The sequence below is a fragment of the Terrapene carolina genome, unplaced genomic scaffold, assembly GCF_002925995.2.
Source record: "Terrapene carolina triunguis isolate 2854851 unplaced genomic scaffold, T_m_triunguis-2.0 Scaffold449, whole genome shotgun sequence".
Lineage (NCBI taxonomy): Eukaryota > Metazoa > Chordata > Testudines > Emydidae > Terrapene > Terrapene triunguis.
This window is the reverse complement of record NW_020664800.1, coordinates 935,581-957,745: the sequence shown is the minus strand read 5'-3', so window position 1 is coordinate 957,745 and position 22,165 is coordinate 935,581. Positions and strand designations below refer to the sequence as shown.

Here is a 22,165-nt window from a genome sequence, read left to right as displayed (position 1 = left end):
GCCTTGAGCCCAGACCTTCTGGCAGAGCTATTAGACAGAGACGTGTCCAATTCAATTGAATTAAAGACTCAAAGCAATGGAGTGATCTGTAGAGGTCTCAGTTTTAATAAAACCATCAGAGGCAAGGAATATAATGGACCAGCCCAGATCAAAGGAAAACTGCAGTTAAAAATCGAACTTTCAAACACAAACGCTCTTTGCGGTGCTCAGAGTAATCCTTCCGAACAGCAGAGCGAGGCTTCAAACCAGCCGCATTTACTCACTGCTGGTTCACATTTGGTTTTTCACTGGATAATGAAAACACTCTAATCCCCTTGGGTGACTGGTCGTTTCCACTTCCTGGGTCTCAGGTCCTGGCCCTGTGCTGCAATATTCGGGTTACAAACACTGCAGGGGAGTAGTTTGGTTTTTTAAAAAAATCATGGAAACGACCCTACTGCTCCTGGGGGTTGGAAGGAAAAACTTGTCTTTTACAAGAGCTAACTCTGGAACCAGGTTAGGCCCTTTAGGCCATGCCCAAGCAGTGGTCGATTGGTCCATTTAGGCCACGCCCAAGCAGAAGTGGATTGGAATCAGCCTGCAGTGTGAACTAATTTTTCACACCTATGGAAAAGATGCTGAGTCTTATGGAACAAGATTTTTTGCTGACTTTTCTTTGGGTGGAAACACGAGTGGGTCCTTCCTGGAGGAACTTCACGCTTGAGGAAACTCAGCCCTGCTGGCTTTGGAGCCATTGTTTGGGCAAAGAGAGCAGGCTCGCCTGGGTTTGTGGGCCCAGTTCATATTACAGTGGCCAGCTGTTTAAAGAAACAACTCATGAAGAAAAGGCAGGTACAAGAAATTATATTCTCCTTTTATTTACACTATAACCATGACCTCAACATGTTTTTGTTAGCTGCAGAGATGCTTTGCATTGTAAACCGGGCACTTAGACGCAAGACATTCTGTCCAACTCCGTCAGATCCGGCACTAAGCCACATTTCCCAGACCACGACATCGTTATCTAGAGCAGTGAGAGTGTCTGATTCACACAGCTGTTTATCTACACAATCAAACCCTCCGTTGTCACGGAACTATATATACACCCAGGCTCTCCCAGCGGCCTGCTGCTAGGAGCACAGAGTTTGTCAAATAAAACCCACCGAGTTCGAAAACATTGTACACACTCTTAGAAGAGATGGTCGTCCATTCCACTGCGGGACTCCAAGACACGCAGAAATATTGCACTTGTAAATTAACAAAGGAAAGGATGCAAGGAGTTCCTATTACACAGCAACGCGTCCAGCTACAGGAGGTCAATAAATAAACCGAGAGGGATGTGGTGGGCATGGGGGAGAAACTGGCTCTTGCTGCTCGAGGGGTGCATGGTCACAGACAGACAAAGGAAGTGCCGTTCTGGCCCGTGATCAGGGCCAAGTGCGAGTTCTGCAGGGCCAAGGGAGCACAGCAACGCCACGGAAAGGGGTTTGGTCCAGTTCAGTGTCTCTTGTTGAGGCAAGAAGCCAGTTCTTGCTGGTTTCCCCTCACCCCAAAGCCTCACTGCCCAGCGACTTATTGCCCCCCAAAACAAAAGACAAAGCTCAGGCCCGTGCTTCACAGTAGTCTCGTGGGAGCTCCCCCCGAGCCATGACAAAGGGCGTCGTACCGGTGAGATGGCGAGATCCTGAGGAACGGTACAATGGAACAGTACCAGACTGCTCGGCTCTCCAGCCCCCTTGGCCTCTAGCTCGCTGCCTTTGCCTGTCCATGCGTCCGTTCGCTACAGAGCTATGGCTTCCATGGGTGTGAATCTCAGCAGAAAGGCAGGCTGCTCAGGGGAGACCGCCCCAGTCAAATTCATGTAAACATACAGCTCCCAGTCTGCCCCAGACAGAGTCCTTGGGATCTACAGTGGGGGGCTGGATTTCTTCTGGTTAATTATGTCTAAATACAACTCCGAGCGGAGGAAGCGGGGGTAAGAATCCTTCTCCATGAGCCCATAGATCCGTTTCTGAGCGAGGTCGAAGCAGCTCCGGGTAATGGTCTGCAGGTTCTCTTTGGTGTGCTCCCGTGTGTAGGAGTCCAGGTTCACCTGCAGAGGGACAAGGGACAGTCCCCGTCAGCTACGTCCCCATCTAGCCATGCACAGCAGACACCTGGCTCTCAATGGGGAGCCTTTCCAGCCTGGCCTATGCATCACTCAAGCTCCGTTCCAAAGGGCACCATCACCCACTTGGGAAGGGCTTCGGCAGGGGAGACCAGGCACAAACCAGGCATTGGATCTCTCCGAAATGGGAGCCATGGAGGGATCATTTAATGGGTGTCATTAGGGCACCTCCCGGCCACCAGCAGCACTTTACAGGGTGACAAGGTGCGGCTAATGGGCCAGGCCCCCCCAGAGCTGACTCAGCAACACTGACATCAGGCCATGAATGTTTTTGGATGCTACCCTCTAGCCGGTGTGGGCGTCTATTGGCAAAGTGAGGCTCCCTGGAATTCAAGCCCACCCTAAAGAAGCCAGCCTCAAACTGTACAAATGCCCATTTCCTACCCCCAGGGCCTCACGCCTGCCAAGGGGCACTGGCCATTATCTCCAGAGCAGGCACCGACTGGTGCCTCTCCGTCCCCCAGCACACAGTCCCCCCCGACTGCATGGTCTCCTGTGCTCTCTGCCCTTCTGACAGCTGGCATCATGGGCCCCCCATGCACCAGGACCCCGAGCAACATCTGTGCTGTGCAGAATAGAGAGCTGGGAACCGCCCCTCCCCAGGTGCAGCAGGCTGTGCGGCATGCCCCGTTACCTCTTTGCATGACTGGATGGCAATGTACTCAGCAAAGATCTTCTTGGCCTTGGATACCATCTTGGACTGGGATTTGATCTTCTTGTACTCCTCACACGCAAGCCAGAACTCCAGGTTCTCCTCGCTGAACTCTGTCCGCAGGAAAGCCCGGAAGGCAGCCAGCCCATCTGTGGGGAGCAGAGACACGGCTCTACTGCCAGGCCCCAGCAGCCAGCCTCTGCCAGGCACCCTCAGAAAGCACAGCCCCTCTGGGATCCCACTGACACCCCCTCCTGGCAAACTCTTCCCTTTGCCCGGAGGGAAACAGATGCCTGGGGAGACATCCTCCATTCCAGTTCCTCCACCTGATGTCTACACTCTGAGCTAGAAATGCTACCGCAGCCAGAGAGCTGGGGGAAGGGCTGGGAGTCAGTTGTAATGTCTCCTGCCCCCCCAAAGTCCTGCCGGGGACAGGAGGGCTGCGGCTGCAGCTGCTCTGATGTGAGAAGCACACCGAGTGTCCCTGCATGGTGCCCTCACTAGTGCACTGAGGCAAGCGCCTCATCTCAGTGTGGAGAACCGCAGACGGGTCTGGGCATCGGCCTGATCCACTCCATGTCAACAGGGAGCTGGGCCACGCTGAATGGCCAGCTCTCAGCCAGGTATCACAGCAACAAGTATCTCCTCTGAGCCCAGAGGGGGGGGGCCTCTTTCCATCAGACAGTGCCTTCAGCTGGGAGGGCCCACCCCAGCACTGCGGGGCGGTGCAGTGTGGTGCAGTGTCTGTAGGTGTATGTATGTGGAAATGCAGCCACCTCTGGGGTGGAACGCAGGGACCGTTCTGTGGCCATGACACCATTTTGGGACAGGAAATGGCAGAAGTTTGCATTCCTAGAGCACCTTCCATCCAAGCTTCTCAAAGTGCTGTTCACACCTTACTGACCTCCCCTCCCAACTCCGACAGGAGATGGAGAGATATCCCGTTCCGGAGGGGAACCTGAGACACAGAGTGGAGGGGGACAGAGCTGGGTAGATCACAGGACCCACAGACCCTGTCACTCCCAAACCATCCAGTAACACCCGTCTCCCCCAGCCTAGCTTCTGCACTGGGACACAGTCCGACCGGCCCGGGAAGGGAGGAGGTGGAATTTCTAGCACTGCCATTTCTCCAAAGAGGAAGAATTAAGTAACTACTCGGCTCATTTGGCTGGAATTGGAGTGCTGTCCCTTGAGAACACGGTGTCCTCCAGGGCCTGGCCTGCTCCCCAGCCCCACAGGGACCAGAGGGAAGGGGAATGCCTCAGCCCCACGCGGAGCACTTGGCATGGGAGCCCCCAGAGGGAATCGCAATCTTGCTCTGCCAGCGGAGAGCTCAGGGCTGGCACGTCAGCCCCCGAACCCGGGGGGGGGCAGCAAACACTTACATTTGTGCAGCAGCAGTTTCTCGAGAGATTCCCCCCACTTGAGAGCTTCCTCCGGGGTCGGCCTGCAATGGAAGGGGCCATTCGTTGGCAAGGCAAAGTCGTGCTCTTGGCTCCTGGGCTGCCCGCGTTGGCTGAACAGCAGCAGCTGCACTGACCCCCAGACATCACCACCCTCTCCCCAGCATGCAGAGACTCAGCATCGGCACCCCCCAGCCAGGCAGTCGCTCTGAGCAGGGGAGAGCGAAGCAGCCTGTCTCCGCCCTGTCTCAGGCTCAGACAATGGGCTCTGGCGAGGTGCTCTGCCCGCCCAGGCTGGGGCAGGAGAGAATCAGACACAAGTAGTGCTCTGGTGGCTAGCTGGGTCCTCCTGTGTGTCTGAGCATGTGCTGGTGCCCCAGACTGGGCTCAGTTCCTGGTGTTAGCAACCGCTGGAACAGCTCCCAGTCCCTCTGCACTGAGCCCGGGATAGCAGGGGCCAGCCCTCCAGAGCCAGGGCTTTGAGCACAGACAGCATCTCCTGGGGAGCCCTGCCATGAGTGAGCGGGGCAGGAGAAGGAGTTGTTCTCCGAGGGGCTACCCAGGGGGTGCAGTGCAGGGGGCAGCTGTCCCTCCCGGCTCACAGATCCTGCATAATGCCCTAGCTGACGGGTGGGCAATAATCCATGCGGGGCAGCTGTGCCGGAGCTTTCAGCTGAGCCCGGTGCGTTTCGGAAGCTGCGTGGTAGCTCAGCCACAGGTCATGGGGCTTGGAGCAGGACGCACTGGGGGAGGTTCTCCGGCCTGTGTGAGGCAGGAGGTCAGACCGGAGGGTCAGACTTGTCCACTGGGGCCTTAACATCTAGACCTTTTGGCTAGCCAAGGCAGCCTGCCCCCTGCTGCCATGGGCGGGGGACAGCAGCTGGCACCCACTCAGAGCACAAACGTTTAAAATCCAGCCCTCTAGGTCAGGATATGGCCTGGGACTCGGGGCAGTGGGGCTGTTCCTGCCCTCCTGGCTGGGCGCTGGGTGTCCTGGGGACACCCGGTCAGTGCGGCTGCTCCCATGGCAACCGGTATTCTAACCCGCCTGTGGTGTGCAGGTGTCACAGTGCTGCGTGCAGGCACCCCCTCCCCTGCCCCCCCGCCCCCCTCACTCAGAGAGGGCCCAGCAGAGCAGCTCTGGCAGCCCGGCGCCTCCCACCACCAGTACCTACTTGAGGGATTTCATTGCTTTGTCCAGCTTGCTGATGGGGTTGGCTCCTGGAGACTCGTTTCGCCGTCGAAATATCCCCAGTCGGTTCTTCATGTCTTTGGCCCTAGAGAGAAGAGCAGGTTTTAGTGCCCAGGGTGGTGAGGGCTGGGGACAGGGACCCAGAGCAGCGGCCCCATGTTCTCACTCAAGGCCGTTGTTTCTGGAGCCTGCTGCCAGAGGGTGGCTGACTGCTCAAGAACTTAAGCAAGTTTAGGGCACAGTGCGAGAGCTTCCCGCACGGCCCGAAGCAGGAGAGACGGAGCAGCCGGGGGCCAGCCTAGCCAGGTGCAGCCCTCCCTTGCATGTCCCAGCGCACACCAACACCTACTCCTTCATGGTGTGCCGGCGCGGCAGGTTCCCGCTGCGTGGCCGGGGCATGCCCAGCAGCAAGTCCGAGTGGAATTCCAGGGGCTGGGGCTTGGAGAGGTCTCGGAGGAAGGGCATGGCTGCCAGTCAGCCCTGCCTCGGGCAGTGCCCCCGCTCCAGGCAGCGAGCCCAGGAGGGACCCTGAGCCTGGAGTGCAGCTCCCCGGCTGGCAGCAGGTCGGCGAGCGACCGGCCTGGCCAGAGGCTGCAGGAGCTCTGCGCTGTGCTCTCGCCCGGGGCCAGCGAGCCAGGAAGTGGGAGGGACCGGGCCGGAGGAGCGGGGAGCGCTCCGCGGAGCGACTGAGTCAGGGCGGTGTCAGCGCCAGCTGTGCACAGCCCGGCACAGGGGCTGCAGCTCTTCCTGACAACTCCGCAGCCGGTTGCTGTGGCAACCAAAGGAAGGTGGGAAAGGCAGCCCAGCGGCAGGACAGTGGGGCTTTGCAAGAGCGGGGAAAGGCAGGCAGGGATTTACGAGGAGCTATTTATAGAGTGCCGGCATCCTCAGGAATGCCGGGGCACCAGAGGGCTGGCAAAGCACAGGGCCCTCACCCAGAACAGGCAGAGACATGCAGATGTGGCGTTAGCCTCCAGCGAGAGCACCACAGGGCTTTGGGGCAGACAAGATCTGTGTGAAAGGGCCTGATCTTATAGACTCATAGACTTTGAGGTCAGAAGGGACCATTATGGTCATCTACTCTGACCTCCCGCATGATGCAGGCCACAAAAGCTGACCCCCCCACTCCTGGAATAATTCTCTCCCTTGACTCAGCTGCTGAAGTCCCCAAATCATGATTTAAAGACTTCAAGTCGCAGAGAATCCTCCAGCAAGCGACCCCTGCCCCATGCTGCGGAGGAAGGCGAAAAACCTCCAGGGCCTCTGCCAATCAACCCTGGAGGAAAATTCCTTCCCGACCCCAAATATGGCGATCAGCTGAACCCCGAGCATGCGGGCAAGATTCTCCAGCCAGACCCACATTGACCATTGTTACTAATTACCAGCGATGGCACGTTATTGACCTATTGACTAAAATCACGTTATCCCATCAAACCATCCCCTCCATAAACTTATCAAGCTTAATCTTAAAGCCAGAGAGGTCTTTCGCCCCCACTGTTCGCCCTTTTTGTTGCCTTTACTCAGACATTGACTTGCCTGAGTTACACAAGTCCTCAGGGCAGCAAGGGGCTTGGCTCACCGTGGTGCTGGGTAGATCACAGGGAGGGACATGGGGAGTCGGTGCAGAACTGCTGGACTTGACTAGGGAAAACAGCTAAACCTCCCAGCTGTTCATTCCATGTGCAATGTGATTTAGTTGGGGTTGGTCCTGCTCTGAGGTCTCTTCCAACTCTGAGATTCTCTGATTCTATGCAACCTCCCCACGGGAGAGAGACAGGGAAAGCCCCAGAGCTGGCAGGCCCGCTGCTGTGCATGGGCCACAGGGGTTTACATACACTCTGCCCTGAGAAGGCCAGAGAGGATTTCGGCAGCCATTTACACAAACCACTGATTGGTAGTTTCTAAACTAAGGCCAAGGCCGCCTTGAGTTGAACAGGCTTTAGCCAACTACTGCTGGGCTGTCCGGTTAAAGCTGACAGGCCCATGCAGCCATGCTGGGGAGGGCATGGAGTGGGAAGCGCTAGCCCAGGGTGTGGGGTGATCTCCAGGCCCAGCACCAGCACGGCCCGGTCATATGGCACACTGCGCGGCCCCGGGTGTGGGTCTGACTTGCAGGGTGGCTCAGGGAGGGGATTGTTGGGCCGAAGCAAAGGCCGTCTCTGCCAGCGGAGGAGATCCAGGCCCTTGTGATACTTTCCCCACCCATCTCTCTGCCACCTGCCTGCCCTCAGGACAAGGCACAAGGCAGGTCTTTGTCCCATGCAGATAACAAAAGGCAAGTAACCAAGCAGCTGGAGCCAGGGCTGTGTGTTCTGTCCAAGGGCTCTGCACAGCGCCCATCGGCACCGTATCTCCTGAGCTGTCCTAGACACACTCCCTCTTCCCAGAGTCTCCCAAGCCCTGACTATGGTGCAGGCGTCTAGCTGTGCAGATGGCAGCTTGGGGAGTCCCCAATAGGTCAGCGCAGGACAGTAGCCACTAAGCAGCAGCACATCTGCCCAGTCACTGCGGAGAGTGGCTAGGCAATGGAAGAGAGAATCCAATGCTCAGGGGACCATGGCGTAGAATGGCCTGGTGAGGACCTGGCACTACCCAATCCACAGGCTCTCCAGCCCAGGACAGGGGCTCGGAGAAGAGACTCTCCTGGAAAATGGGTCTCTTGTCTGAATGACAGGTGGCTTAGCGCTCAGCCCTACAGGGTGCTGCGCACTCGGGCCCCGATCAGCCAAACATGTACGTACATACTTGGCTTTAAGCGCCTGTGGTGTTCATTAACTTCAAAGTGCCTCGTCAGGCACCTAAAGTTAGGCACGTGTTTAAATACTTTGCAGGATTGAGGTTAGAGTGCTCAGCGCCTTGCTGAATGGAGCTCGCAGTGGTCAAGGCTGGGCAGTGATTCGGATGCTTGCCAAGTATCAGTCAGAAAGCAACGTGGGAAAACAGGGTCTAAACAAGGAATCTAGCCCTCAAATGCCATCTGTCTCCTATTACAGCACTCCCAGGAATGCTAATGCCTGAGTGCCGTTTTCCAAGAGAGCCACACAACCCTACACATCTCAAACCCACAATTGTAGCCATGTTCTTAACTTAGTAACTCAGTGGTTATTCCTCTGCAAAATCATCCCCTGCCGTTTGCATTGGCAGTGTACTTGAGAAGGTTACAAGCACTCTGGTATTTACAAGCACACATACAGAGAGCATGTGAACATAACCATGCACAAATACCTACATATCAGCATAGTGCAAATCTCTGGCTATAAACAGCTCGGTATCTCCTGCCTAAGACTAAGCAGTTCGAGACAGCTCCAGGTGACTTTTCTATCGAGCACATGCAAAGAAACGACACCTGATGAGATTCCACATTTACTAACTGCAAGAGACAACTGTCCTTTGTTTTCCTTGCACATAACTGCAAACACACAACAGAAACAGCCCTCACCATCACCAAGGCTGCATCAGCTGGAGAAATCCACAGAACTGAGCTGCCTGCTCCCCAGTGGATTATTTGCCTTATGGAACATAGCAGCAAAAGTGACAGCTTGTAAGAAAACTCTTTTCTCTTTGATTTTGGGGCTAGCAACTCTTTTCAAAACCACGAGGGCCTAGAAGCAGTCATGCCCCGGATATTCTGGTTTAGGACAGTCTCGCAAGTCTGAAAATGAAGTTCAACCATTCATGGAAGGAAAAGAGAGAGGGGCAGAGATTCTCATTGCCTGGGCATCTCTCAGCTCCTCACAGCAGCCCTACACCCTATCTCTCAGTGCCCGTGCAGTGCAGCCACCCACTGCATGCCAGCCTGCCTGGCACTGCTGCAATGCCACCTCCAGCACCCACACACACACAAAGACCACAGCAAACAGCATCACGTCAATTCCTCTGCCCTCATGGGCTCTGGGCCACCACCCACAACTGGGCGAGAAATCCTACCTTTCCAGGTACTTTTCTGAAAAGTCCACCATGGTGTGGTACATTGGGAGGCGTCTGTGGGCGAGCGATGGCTGGAGGTGTGCCCTGGGCTGGGGAAGAGAGCAGAGTGCCAGCTCTCAGCGGCAGGCACCAGAAATACTCCACATGGACTGACTGCAAATAAGCTGCTCAGCCAATAGCAGGGCAGCACAGCGCTGAGAGGCTCCACAGTGAATCTGCCGCTGTCCCCTGCTGTCCCAAGGTGAGGAACAGATCCACGGCTCTGCAGCTGCCCTTGAGACGCATCTAAAATGGGAAGCTTCACTAGTCTGAATCCTCGTCTTCCTTCCCAGCCGCACTCATCTGAGCTGGCCTCTCCCAGCCTGTGCAAAGCGATGGGGCAAGGTCCCGTTGCTCTGCCCGCAGAGCGGGGAGCATGAAAAGCGGATTGTGAAGAACTGGCTTTAAATTAAACTGTCAGGAGGAAATAATCAAAAATGCAAAAACCTGAACCCTTCCACTGCAGTGCCTGCTTCCCCACCCCACGTGGCAACATTGCCCCCCAGTGGCACTCTGATGTACTGCTACATTTAAACCACACCGCACAATAACATCTAGCCAAGTCCCCGTCGTGGAAGCCTGCAGGGGAGGAAGGAGTGTCCGGTGGCTGTTGACGCTTCCCTACTTCCGGGGGCCCTGCGAAGAGATGGGCACCCCTGGGATAAGAGCACTGCCCACTGAAGTGACCCCTTATGGCTGCGTCAGTCACCTGATGTACACACATCCTGTAACCAGGCAGATAACGTCCCCACCTGTGGCTGTTTACACGGTAGCTTTCCATCCACACCACACTTGGCACCTATTTTTATAGGACAATAATACCTTCCCCCTCACCCCCCAGGTTTCTGTGGCTGCCCCAAGTGATGGTTAAGGAGGACTGAGCCCATTTGCCAGGCCTGTTATAGTGTGCATCTGGTCACACCTTTGCTTTTCAAATGCAAGGCAGTTTTCCCAAAACAAACCTGTAACGGTGATGATCATAGGTGCATCCTAGGCTTCTTTTCCCACGGCACTGTCTGCACATGTAAGAACTAGAGCCGCAACCAATGTTTCTGTGCAAGGGTCCACACTCAGGGCACACTTGTGTGACATGTAACACTTACAACTCGGCTTGCAGCATGGCTGCAAACCTGAAAAGGTAGGTGTGTGGGTGGGGGGAGGGGGGCGGGTTTGGGTTTCAGGTCTAGACCAGCCTGGTTAGCTTCCCTCACTGGCCTCATTCTTCTGCATTCATTGCTGGGAGTCCTTAGCAGTTCTTACAGGCCTGGGTCCTCCCTGGGATATTAACAGCAGCAGCTGCAAGCTTCCTTGCTCCTCTCCCTGCATGGGGCCAGCAGGAAGGAGGCCCCAGCTCAAGTTTCACTCACTCTAAATGTCCTTTTTCTGACCTCCACTTCCCTGCAGCCCAGGGAATCCTGTGTTCCACGGGCCCCAGCAGCAAGAGGGCCTATGAGAAACCCATCCAGAAAGAAACGAGCCCCTAACATCTCCCATCCCTAGCTGTTTGCTACTGGCCCTGCACACTGCCTCCAGTATGCACTCCCATGCACTCCCTGGGGGAGGTCCAGTTTCCTTCAAGGATAGTCAGACTTTAGCTACGAATCTAAAGGGAGATCTTACTGCGTTCTGTCCCAACCACTCCCTTCCCACCGTGTTACTGAGGGCAAGGAAGCGATGGTCATACAGCTGCAGAGCTCTGTCCGGCCCACCAGTGACCCAGCCCGGACAGAACACAGCCTCGTTATTTCAAACACAGACAGATCACAGCGTAAGACCTGAGTGGCATCCTGGGGGCAGTGCAGCCACCCACGCAGCACAGGTGGGACAACGCTCTGACCCTGACCTTGCGTGCCACTTACAAGTTTTTGCTCCTTTTCTTGCAGGAGGCCTCGTCCCCATCCTCACAGCTGCACTCGTTGTCTGTTCCGCTGAGCTGCAGGGGGAAATACAAAAACACTGTCTACATCATGGTGCCAGTGTGTGCCCTGCGCCCCCGAGTGGCACCGTATGCCTCCTGCTCCCACTGGCAAGGCTTTTGGGGCCTGTGGTCCAGGGGCTGGAGGCTCCTCTAGCCAGGCAGGAGGAAGGAGCCTTTGCCAGCAGAGACGTTGTGAGCATGGGGAGGCGAGCATGAGTTCTGTGCAGATCCCTGGCCAGCCCCAAAGGCTGTTGAGCCAAGGGCCAACTCCTCGGACTGGGGCGCAGGTCAAACACACAGTGTAGGCTGCCTGGGGTAACGGCTGTCCCGGGGCAGCGGCTATCCCAGGCACAGTGAGAGGGTCCCCGCCAGCTCCAGCATCCTCCGGGGTGGTGCAAAGCACAGCGCGCAGCTCATCTGGTCACGCTCTCAGGGTCAGGCCCGGCCAGCTTCATCCCTACTCAGCGCCACAGGCCTCTCCACCATCCTGGGAAGGGGCTGCCCTTGAGCGAGGCTGGCTGGCAGGGAGCGCCCAGAGGGTGGAGGTGGTGCAGGGCTGGGGATACCAGCCCCTCTGCCCCCACTGATTGGTCTGGGGAGGGGCAACCATGCAGCAAAGAATGGCAGCAGCCCCTGCCAGCCACTAGAGGGACAACACATCAGAGAGTCCCCCACTCCCCCCTGCACCACCGGTCTCTGCCCCCTCATGCCCCAAGAGGCCTCCTGACACCCCCCACAACAGACCTCTGCCCCACCCCTGCACCATAACAGGCCTCCTGATACCCCCACCACAACAGACCTCTGCCCCACCCCCCCACCACAACAGGCCTCCTGACACCCCCCACAACAAGCCTCTGCCCCACCCCTGCACCACAACAGGCCTCCTGACACCGCCCACAACAGGCCTCTGCCCCACCCCCCCACCACAACAGGCCTCCTGATACCCCCACCACAACAAGCCTCTGCCCCACCCCTGCACCACAACAGGCCTCCTGACACCCCCCCACCACAACAGACCTCTGCCCCACCCCTGCACCACAACAGGCCTCCTGACACCCCACCCCCACCCCACAACAGACCTCTGCACCACAACAGTCCTCTGCCTAGGGTTACCATATTGCAGTCCTGGAAAAAGAGGACACTCCAAGGGGCCCTAGCCCCGCCCCAACTCCGCCCCTTCCCCAAACTCCCCGCCCCAACTCCACCCCTTCCCCTGAACACTCCGCCCCCTGCTCCTCCCCCTCCCCTGCTTCCCGCAAATCAAATGTTCGCGGGAAGCCTGAAACAGGCAGGCAGGCAGGCAGCAGGTAAGCTGGGGCGGCGGCAAGCTTTGCCTGCAGAGAAGTTGACTATGGGGGTTGCGGGGGGAGCTATGGTGCCAAGCACCCCCCTCACCAGGCCCTCCAGGCAGGGGGTGAGGTGATACCCCCACATGCCCCGGGCCAGGCCGAGCCCGGGTCTGTGTCCCTTTAAGAGCGGGGCTGGGCTGGGCTGAGCCGAGCCGGCGGAGGGTGGCTCCGCTCCCCACTGCAGGCTGATGCCGGAGCCTGGGCTGAGAGCCCCGCTTGTCTCCTGCTCCAGCTCCGGGCGGGGCCTTGCTGCGGCTCCCCCAGTCCCCCAGGGCCGGGCTGCCCCACGGTAGGAGCGGGTTGCTTGAGGCAGGGCAGGACCCGGTGGCGCCGAGGGCTAAACAGGCCCGGCAGGGCGGTGCGGGGGCTGCTGGGGGGGGAAGCTGGGGAAGGGGTGGCATGGCCTCAACCCCCTGGTGCTGCCTGCCCCGCGGAGGAGGCAGAGGGGCGCAAGCTGCGGCAGGACCCCAACCCCCCAGGGGAGGGGATCTGGGGCCAGCCTGGGGAGGCAGGAGCAGCCCCGGGGGTGCTGGACGCGTGCAGGGCAGATCTCAAGATCTCTCACGCACATCTCTCACGCACACCTCCCAGCACAGGAAGTTCACCGGGGGGCTGAGGTGAGAGGACTCAGAGATGGAACAGCCCCCCCTGCCCCGGCCCGAAGGGAAGGGCCAGGCCTCTGGCCCTGGGGCAGGCCCTGCCGCTGGAAGGAAGGTCAGGAGCAGGTGGAAGTGAGCGAATGACTCAGCAGGCACCGTCACTGCCAGTCCTTACCTACCTCCTGCACGGACCCGTTAGCGGGCCAGACCCGGCCGTGCTGCCAGCTCCCGGCGCTCTGCGGAGAGGCTGAGGTGGCTGCTGTGCCCCGAGGAGCCAGCACAGGGATTGTAGCGAGGTTCGGACGGCTGTGAGAAGGCAGCCGGGGAGGCCGGGGAGAAGCATGCTAGCTGGATGTTGCTGCTAAAATGATCAGCGGTGAAGCAGTTAATGCTGACATTTAAACAGTCACCATTAGGTCTGGTTAACTCCAATTGACACTATGGGGCAGGACACAGCTATCAGAACTGTGGTTACAGGCTGTCTGCAGATTCAGGGGTACGCTCGGGTCATGAAGCTGAGATTTTCGAACCCAGCTCTGCAGTAAGGGGTGAATTCACAGCCACTGAAACACAGCTCCTGGGAACAGCCAAGCACCTCCTGTGGGCTGGGTGGGGGCTCAGCCCTTCACCCCGTCTGTTGCTTTTCCACACCACACTGCTCTTTCACCAGGGACCACTGTCTCCTCCCCGCAAGAACCTGCTGCAAAGATCACAGCACACCTAGAAGCTCCGGGGGCTTCTGATGATACCAGGTAGGCTGCTGCATGAGCAAGATATTGGAGTCGTTCCGTCCCTGGAGCGATACATGGAGACAGCCTTTTTTGCAGTCCTGGGAGGATGTGGTATCAGTATTGTGCCAGGTGTATCTAACCCCTGAGAATCATAGACTTTAAGGTCAGAAGGGACCATTATGATCATCTAGTCTGACCTCCTGCACAACGCAGGCCACAGAATCTCACCTACCCACTCCTGTATCAAACCTGAGCCATTGAAGTCCTCAAATCATGGTTTAGACTTCAAGATGCAGAGAATCTTCCAGTAAGTGACTCGTGCCTCACGCTGCAGAGGAGCTTCATCATATACAGCCAGACTAGCCCTTCAGCATTGGGAGCCGTGATGAGCAGAGCTGTAGGTCCCGTGTGTGTTGATCTTATCCGAATACCGGGGGACAGGGAGAGCAAAGGTCCCGTAACTAAAGGCTGCATTCCCCGAAGCTTTCCAAGGAGATGCCGCATTGCAAAGCCTCGCACAGGCCAGCCAGGCAGATTCACCCCAGTCAGAACGACCGAACAGTCATGGCAAAGTAGAGGACTGGGCTTGCGTTAAGGATGGCCACAGGGTGGGGTAACGGGGCCCCAAAGTTCCAGTGAACCTAGGTCCAGCATGCTGCCCTGCCGGCCAGCCCTGTGTGACAGCCGCAGTTACACGGTGTTAAGGAGACGGCGGAAGCAGAGCTTGCACTCAGTCCATCCTGGTCTGTGCAGACGCAGCCAAGCTAGCAAAAGCCCAGACGTGTCAGCAGCCCACTCACCCACTTCCCTCTCCTTGAGGTAAAGACAAGAGCAGCAGCCTCTGGAACCTGCATGGATTTAAATTAGCCTTGGAATAAGCACACTGAGGCCCAATCCTGCTCCCCTTGGAGTCAGTGGTAAAACTCCTGCTGACAACAGGAGCGGGCCTGGGGCCTGGTCCATGTCTCTATCTGAGGGGTTCCAGCTGCGCAGGCACTAGTCTAAGGGAGGGATCCAGTTGTAGAAATCCTGCTATTTCAAGCCAGGCACCCTGGAGAACTCACCACTGCACCCTATTCCAGCTCGGCGATTTCTGCATGGCTGGGGGGAGGGGGGCCTTGCAATGCGCTAGCTAAGAAAACGAACTCCTGCCCGAGAAAACCAGCTCTGGGAAATGCACACCATCCCGCTCCACACTGGGACAGGGAGAGCGTCACGGCCACATCTGCTGCAAAGCGCACGCTGCTCAGGGTGGGCTCCGTGGCCTGGTTCCTCATTGCGGCGGGCACCTCCCCAGTGAAATCCATGGAGCCCCAGGCCAGGTCCTGGTTACTTAGCTCTTCCCATGCAAAGCCTGGGCAGCAGCAGCCCATCTTGAGGCAGGGGCACAGATGAGGAGCCTGCAGCTGCATCAGGTGAGGAGGCCGGAGAGGCAGGTCCAGCTGCTAGCAGAGCTTGGAGGTGTCAGCCAAGCCAGCCCTAGGGCAAGTCCCAGCCCTCCCCAGCCTCCACACACTGATAAGGGTCAGCAGCCTCTGCGGGAGCTCCTGTCACTCAGGGCCCTGGAAGTCCTGGGAGATCTCTCTGAGGATCAGCTGGGCTTTCCCAGGGAGCTGGCTTTGCCTTTCTCCCCTCAGCACGTCAGCTTGGTGCAGAGCACCGATGTGCAGCCATCCCGTTCCGCCGGCGTGTGACCCCAGAGGGGGGCAGGGGATGGAGTGTAGCAGCCCTGAGGCCCAGCCGTGCTCCAGCCATCAGGACCACAGCGTGGCCTAAGCAGGACCCGCCAACAGCTGGCTGCCAATCGCTGGAGGTGACTTTTAATACATCTTGGAACATAAGGCAAGTCCCAGAGGACAGGCAAAGCTAACGTGCCAATATTTAACAGGGTGAGGGGGCTGGCCTGGGTAACCCCAGGCCACATTGATAACGAATTCAGAGATGACAGCACAGTTCTGCCCTTGAAAATCTAGGAATCCGCATGCCCTGCTGGGAAGCGGCTCTTAATCCATGCTACAGGGAGGGCCACGTGGCTCCTCTTCCCAAAGGGCAGTCTGGGAACCAGGGCCTGATCCTGGCCACAGCTGTGGGCACATCAGGGAGGGTCTCACGATGTAGACCCGGGAAAGCCACAGGGAAGCCCATGCTCCCAAGGGGCAGTTCAGCCCTTCCCCGCCCAGTGAACGCTGAACCGGGGGCACCTGGCCTGGCATTTCCTAGAAATCCTGGAGCAGCTTCAGAGCAGCGTCCCTGCGTGTGGGTGGTGGGTATAACAGGCCAGGGGAGGCTAAGGCTCCACTGGTGTATGCCTGGCCTGCGCTCCGCCTCTTCCCATCCCTGCTCCACCCTTTCCCCGAGGCCCCCACCGCCGGCTATCCCTCCTCTCCTCCACTCCACCCCCCACGCCGGAGGTCCCCGCCACTCACCGTGTCCCTCCTCCCCGTCCCCGCGAGACCCCCCTACCCACCACGTCCCTCCTCACCCCCTCGACCCTGCAAGACCCCCCACCCACCCACTGCATCCCTCCTCATAGGGCTACCATATGTCCGGATTTCCCCGGACATGTCCGGCTTTTCGGTCTATAAATAGCTGTCCGGGGGGGATTTTTAAAAATCTAAAAATGTCCGGGATTTCCCCCCGATCGGCTATTTATAGACAGAAAAGCGGCGGCCAAGCGCTGCTGGGCACCCAAAGCCCCTTCCCGGCTCCCCCCATCCCCAGGTAAGCTGGGGCGGGGGGGCGTGAGGAGGAGAGCTCCAGGGAGGCGCGGCCTTGGCCGAGCGGCTCCCTCCAGCTCGGGCCCCAGCGGCTCCGGCCCCAGGGCGGCGACCCTGGTTCCGGCCGAGCACCTCTGACCCGGCCCCAAGCCCCGCAACCCCGGCCGGAGTGCAGCCCGATTCCTGGGCTCTTTAAGCCGGTCCTGGTCAGGGGACAGGGAGTGGGGGTTGGATGGGTCAGGAGTTTGGGGGGGGCTGTCAGGGGGGCAGGGGTGTGAAGAGGGGTTGGGACAGTCAGGGACAGGGAGCAGGGGGGGTTAGATGGGTCTGGGGCTCTGGGGGGCTGTCGGGGGCAGGGGTGTGGAGAGGGGTTGGGACAGTCAGGGACAGGGAGCAGGGGGGGTTAGATGGGTCTGGGGTTCTGGGGGGGCTGTCAGGGGGGCAGGGGTGTGGAGAGGGGTCGAGGCAGGCAGGTAGCAGAGGGGGTTGATGGGTCAGGAGTTCTGGGGGTCCTGTCAGGGGGCGGGGAGCAGTTGGATAGGGCATGGGAGTCCCCGGGGGTCTGTCTGGGGGTGGGGGTGTGGATAAGGGTCGGGGCAGTCAGGGGACAGGTAGGGTTGTAGGGGGTTCTCAGGAGGAGGCAGTCAGGGGACAAGAAGCAGGGCGGCTTAGATAGGGGGTGGAGTCCTAGGGGGCAATTAATGGCAGGGGTCCCAGGAGGGGGCAGTCAGGGGACAAGGAGCGGGGGGGTTGGGGGTTCTGAGGGGGGCAATCAGGGAGTGGGAAGTGGGAGGGAGTGGATGGGGGTGGGGCAGGGGCAGGGCTCCCCCCCCCCAGTGTCCACTTTTTTGCTTGTGGAAATATGGTAACCCTACCTCCTCACTTCCCCCACCCTGTGGGGGTGGAGGGACATGGCGGGTGGGAGGAGCTTGCAGGGGGGGAGGAGGAGAGGACGGACTGGGCAAGTGGCGGCAGAGGGATCAAGTGGGGGAGAGGGCGGGGCCTGGGTGGGGCTGTGGGCAGAAGAGGCGGGACAGGGAGCTGGCCTCCTCCAGTGGACCCCTGCGTAGGGTTGCCAACTCTGAGTGAAGCTATTCCGGGAGATTTTCTCCACAACATGATGTAATTTCATTATCTTAAAATATCCTATTAAAGTCTCCCAGATTGCTTTCAATAGTCACCGAGAGATCAATGCTGATTCTGGGAGACTCCAGGCCAATCCTGGAGGCTTGGCAATCCTGCCGCCCTGCGTCTGGCCCACTGAGCCCTGCCAGTTGTCTCAGGCTCTAAGCAGGATACAGCTCCTCCCGGCCACATGAACAGATCTGCCCCTGGTTCTGGCGGCTCGCTTTGCGGAAGCCCCCGCACCTCCTCCTACCAAGACCCAACTGCCTCGGCCTGGGCTCCCACAAATGCAGCCCCAGCAGCACTCACCACCTGGGGAAATGTGGCCTTAGGGCCAGAGGGAGGGCAATGCCCAGCGAACAGGCTGTCCGTCTCCTGCCCTTCTGTGCCCACAGCGCCAGCACTGACTGCAGCAAACTGCAAATCTCAGCCACGCCCGCGTCCGCACTGACAGACAGGATGGCTTGGGTAGGAGGGCTGTGCCGTGGAGGCTGCCCCCTCAGGGCTGGCTGAGCCGGTTCCCCCAGCTGAGCCGCAGCACCACGCAGGACTAGCGCATGCTTTCCAGGATTCCCGGCACCCTGGCCCTACCGTGGGAACATGCTCCCCAGCCCAGCAGCCCCGGGACTTCCTTCCATTCTAAGCTTGTGCTTCCGGAGCTTATCAGCCCCGAACAATGCAGCCCTCCAATAACATGGCCCTGGCGAGTGACTGCAATCCGGGCGACTTGCAGCCCTGGGAACGTTTCCTTCCATTGTCGGGAAAGCCTCCACTTCCGCATGCAGACAAAAGGCAGACAGCATCCTAATCTCAGCCCCAAACGTCCCACAGCTCCCACCCACCCCTTCTGAATCCCAGCACCAGGCAGGCAGGGGAGCGAGAGAGCTCTGGGGCACCAGACACAAAAGGGTTAAAAGGGACCCGTGCACACTGTGCAGACAGGGAACTTTGGGAGTTTAGGAAGAAAACACCTTGAGGTTTCTGGTAGCAATGTGCAGACAGAGACACCCCACCCTCCCACTGTGGAGGATTCTGGGTAGTGCAGTCCAAGAGGCATTTCCTGTTCTTAGTAGTATTATAATTAGAACCACCACTAGAGGGCACTCCATAGGCAGGTTACATGGGGTTTTCTAGTCCCTGTTAAACCCCTCATCAGTGGGCAGAAGATACCCCCAAACAAGCTGCTCCAAGGGCCCCGGGTGTCTCTCTTCCCTTTTCTCCTGCACATCTGCCTCCTCAGACGGGACGTGTGCCCACCTCCAGTGGCAGCATTCAGGGCTGAGCCCCGGGCTTGGTCAGCCCCTCACAGCAATTCATCCCTATTAGGAACCACAATGTGCTTCAGCTTCCATAGGAAGAGTGGCTTCCCCCAGTGGCATGGCAGCAGGGACCGTCGCATGCCAATGCTCCTGGCTGGAGATGGGCTCATCCACCCTGCTGTATCTCTGTGTAGAAAGGAGAGCAACAAGCTCAGAGCTCAGGGAGCTGGCCAGAGCCACTGAAGGTCTCCTGGGAGGCATGGGGCAGGGAACGCCAGCCTGCAGGCTGTGGGGCGGCTAGCAGCTGGAGATGTGAGGTGGCTGTTCCCCAGGCCCTGCGCAGTCCCCAGGAGGGTCAGCGATAAGAAAAGAAGGGAGTAAACTACCCCAAGCCTAACTCCATAGTCCTCAAATGAGAAGTGGGAAGACTCCGTTTCCCCACATTTCCCCTCGACTACATTACTGCTCCCTGGCCTGCACCCCACCCGACCTCCCTCAGCCCCCCCATGAACCAGCGGGTGGGGGTCAGATCGGGGCAGGTACCCTGGGCTGGGGTCTGCAGGGTGACTGGGCTGCGGCTGGAATCAGAGGGTGAGAAAGGACAGATGCTCTGAGTGGGGCAGTTTCCTTTACTGTCTGCTGGCACTGACCCAATGCCGGGCCTTGCCATGACAATGACATAAACAGGCATGCCAGGGAATCTGGGCCGGGCAAGGTGTGCCACCCTCAGGCTCTTGAGAGTGCCTTGGGGTGCCCAGCCATCCTGCCCTCCCTCACCCTCCTCTCCCCCTTGTCACGCAGCTACTGAGGCAGAGGGGGCAGAGCCAGCAGAAAAGCTGCCCGGCCCGGTTGACAGAGTCACCGAAAGATCGAGTGGCCACCCTAGCCCCTGCCTCCAGACACACTCAGACTGGGGTCGAAGGAGCTGTGGGGGCAGAGCACAGGGGCACTGACCAGCCTGCAGCAGCCGCTGCTGAGGCCTGCACACCACCGCCTCCTGGGCAGCCAGGGGAGAGATCCTGCAGGTCTGCGAGCGCAGCTGACCTTGCCACGCACCCACAGCACGGAGTGAGCCGTGAGAAACAGAGATCAACTGTGCGGGGGAGGGGGGACGTCGTGCCCTAGGAGCAGCAGCTGTGGGGAGAAGGTGCTTATGGTGCCCCCTGCCCAGGCTCTCTGTTTTTTTATTTATTATTTTGTCTGTGTCTCCCCCTCTAAGCTGTGGTGATAGCTCGGCTAATGCACAGGGCTCACTGCCCCTGATGTGCCATAGGCTCCACCTGACCCAGGGCCCTGGGAAATAGCCCCCAACCAGGAGGCCGTTGCTGATTAGCACAGTTGCCCACTAGTGGGCGCTCTCGCATTTAGCAAGCAGGACAGGGGTCTCTGACCCAGACCCAGCAGTTCTCCTGAGTGGCCTTTGGCACCGGGCTGGGGTTTGATCCATAGCCCATTGCAGCTCTTCTGAGCATGGGGCGGTGGGTGGGCAGCAGGGGGTTCAGGCCACAGCACTAGAGCCGGAGACTGTCCAATCACAGCACTGCACGGGGCGCTCGGGTCCAGTCGGTCATGAGGAGCCAGTCACCAGGCTGACCCCTGGCCCTCCCCTCTGCACTGCTCCTAGCAACTTCCCTGGAGATCCCTGCTGGGACTGGCTGGGGATTCCCGCCTGCCCCCCAGGAAAGCAGGTGGCGTCGGAGCCACGCTGATCTCCCCAGGCATGCACAGAACGGGGGTGCTGGGCTGGAAACAACGGGATGACAGCGACTAGAGCAACCGCATGGGCCAGACTGGGAGAACCTGAGAGGTGGCCTGGTAACTGCACAGGGAGCCCCATTTCCTGCAGCCAGCTGTGTCACAGCTGCAGCTCGGCTCAGGAGCGGACACCAGGGCCCTGCCCAGTTGGACAAGCTGCAGCTCTTAGGCAAGGGTGGACCTTGTAACAAACCCCCAGTGTCGAGCAGTGCCGGGGGGCCACGGTCGTGCCTGGGCTCACTGGTGGGACAGAGTGTGACCCCTCCTGCTCCAGGAGCCCAGATCCTATCACTGGAGCCACTTGGCCAATGGCCAGTAGCTGCTGTCTGAGGAGCACTCCTCACTTCGCCCAGAAGGGGGCAGCAGAGTCCCACCAGCCCCAGCTGGCTCTCTGCAGGCTCTCACCAGACTGAGCCAGGCATCTCCTGGGGAAGCCAGCACTGTGACACCAGGACCTTTCTCAGTACAGCTGGGCCCCTTCTGCCAGATTCCTATAGGGTGACCAGACAGCAAGTGTGAAAAATCGGGACAGGGTATGGGGGGTAACAGGAGCCTATATAAGAAAAAGACCCAAAAATCGGGACTGTCCCTATAAAATCGGGACATCTGGTCACCCTAGATTCCTACCCCCAGCGGGCAGAGCCACTCCTGGGCTGGCTGGCGAAGGGGGGGCCGTGGAGCGAACAGGCTGCTTCTCCTGAACCCCCGCGTCAGCCAGGCCCACGCTCACCCTCTGGCCTGAGCTGCCCAGAACACGGGCTGAGTCTGAATGGATGGAGATCCCCCAGAGAGCACAGCACTGCCCCAGCCCAGAGGGGTCCATCTGCCTGGCAGCCATCAGGCTCCCCCGCTCTGCTCTGAGCCAGCCCCGAGGAGCCGAGGGCTGCAGGCCTGGGACCCCTCCCCACTGCCCTCTGGACAGGCAGCTCCATGGCTGTTCCCCACGCTGACAGGGCCCCAGGAGAGCTCGCCAGGACAGCTGGAGCAGGGGCAGCATCTCAGCAGTAAACCTCTGGGGATTAACCTGAGAGAGGCCCGGAATGAGTCATCCGCTGGCAGCTCCCAGCGGGACGTGCCCCCAGGGGAGAGCGCTGCGAAGGGCTCCCAGTCCCTGCCCAAAACTTTGCCAAGGGCAGGTTCTTTCCTGTAAGTATTCGTTGTGCAACAGAAAACAGCACCCAGCAACTGCCGCACTCCGCTGTGATGGGCGCAGGGCAAGCTCTCCAATGGAGCTCTGCCGGTGCCCCTCAGTCCCTACCCGCAGCCCCTGCTAGCCTGGCCCTGGGCTGCCCACACAGCTCAGCCAGTGCCCCTCAGTCCCGACCCGCAGCCCCTGCTAGCCTGGCCCTGGGC

The 22,165-nt window shown here is 59.0% G+C and overlaps 1 protein-coding gene across 1 annotated transcript in view; it reads right to left on the bottom strand.

Annotated features, from left to right (window-relative positions):
- Positions 1-854: 854 nt before the first annotated feature.
- Positions 855-22,165, bottom strand: part of RGS3 (regulator of G protein signaling 3) — a 198,025-nt gene continuing 176,714 nt past the window's right edge. The window contains exons 18-23 of the mRNA XM_026658479.2: positions 12,212-12,250; positions 11,219-11,292; positions 5,377-5,478; positions 4,184-4,245; positions 2,781-2,947; positions 855-2,071 (exon numbers count right to left, since the gene is read on the bottom strand). Of these exons, the coding sequence (XP_026514264.1) occupies positions 1,886-2,071; positions 2,781-2,947; positions 4,184-4,245; positions 5,377-5,478; positions 11,219-11,292; positions 12,212-12,250 (630 nt within the window). The 3' untranslated portion in view covers positions 855-1,885. The remainder of the gene's footprint in view (positions 2,072-2,780; positions 2,948-4,183; positions 4,246-5,376; positions 5,479-11,218; positions 11,293-12,211; positions 12,251-22,165) is intronic.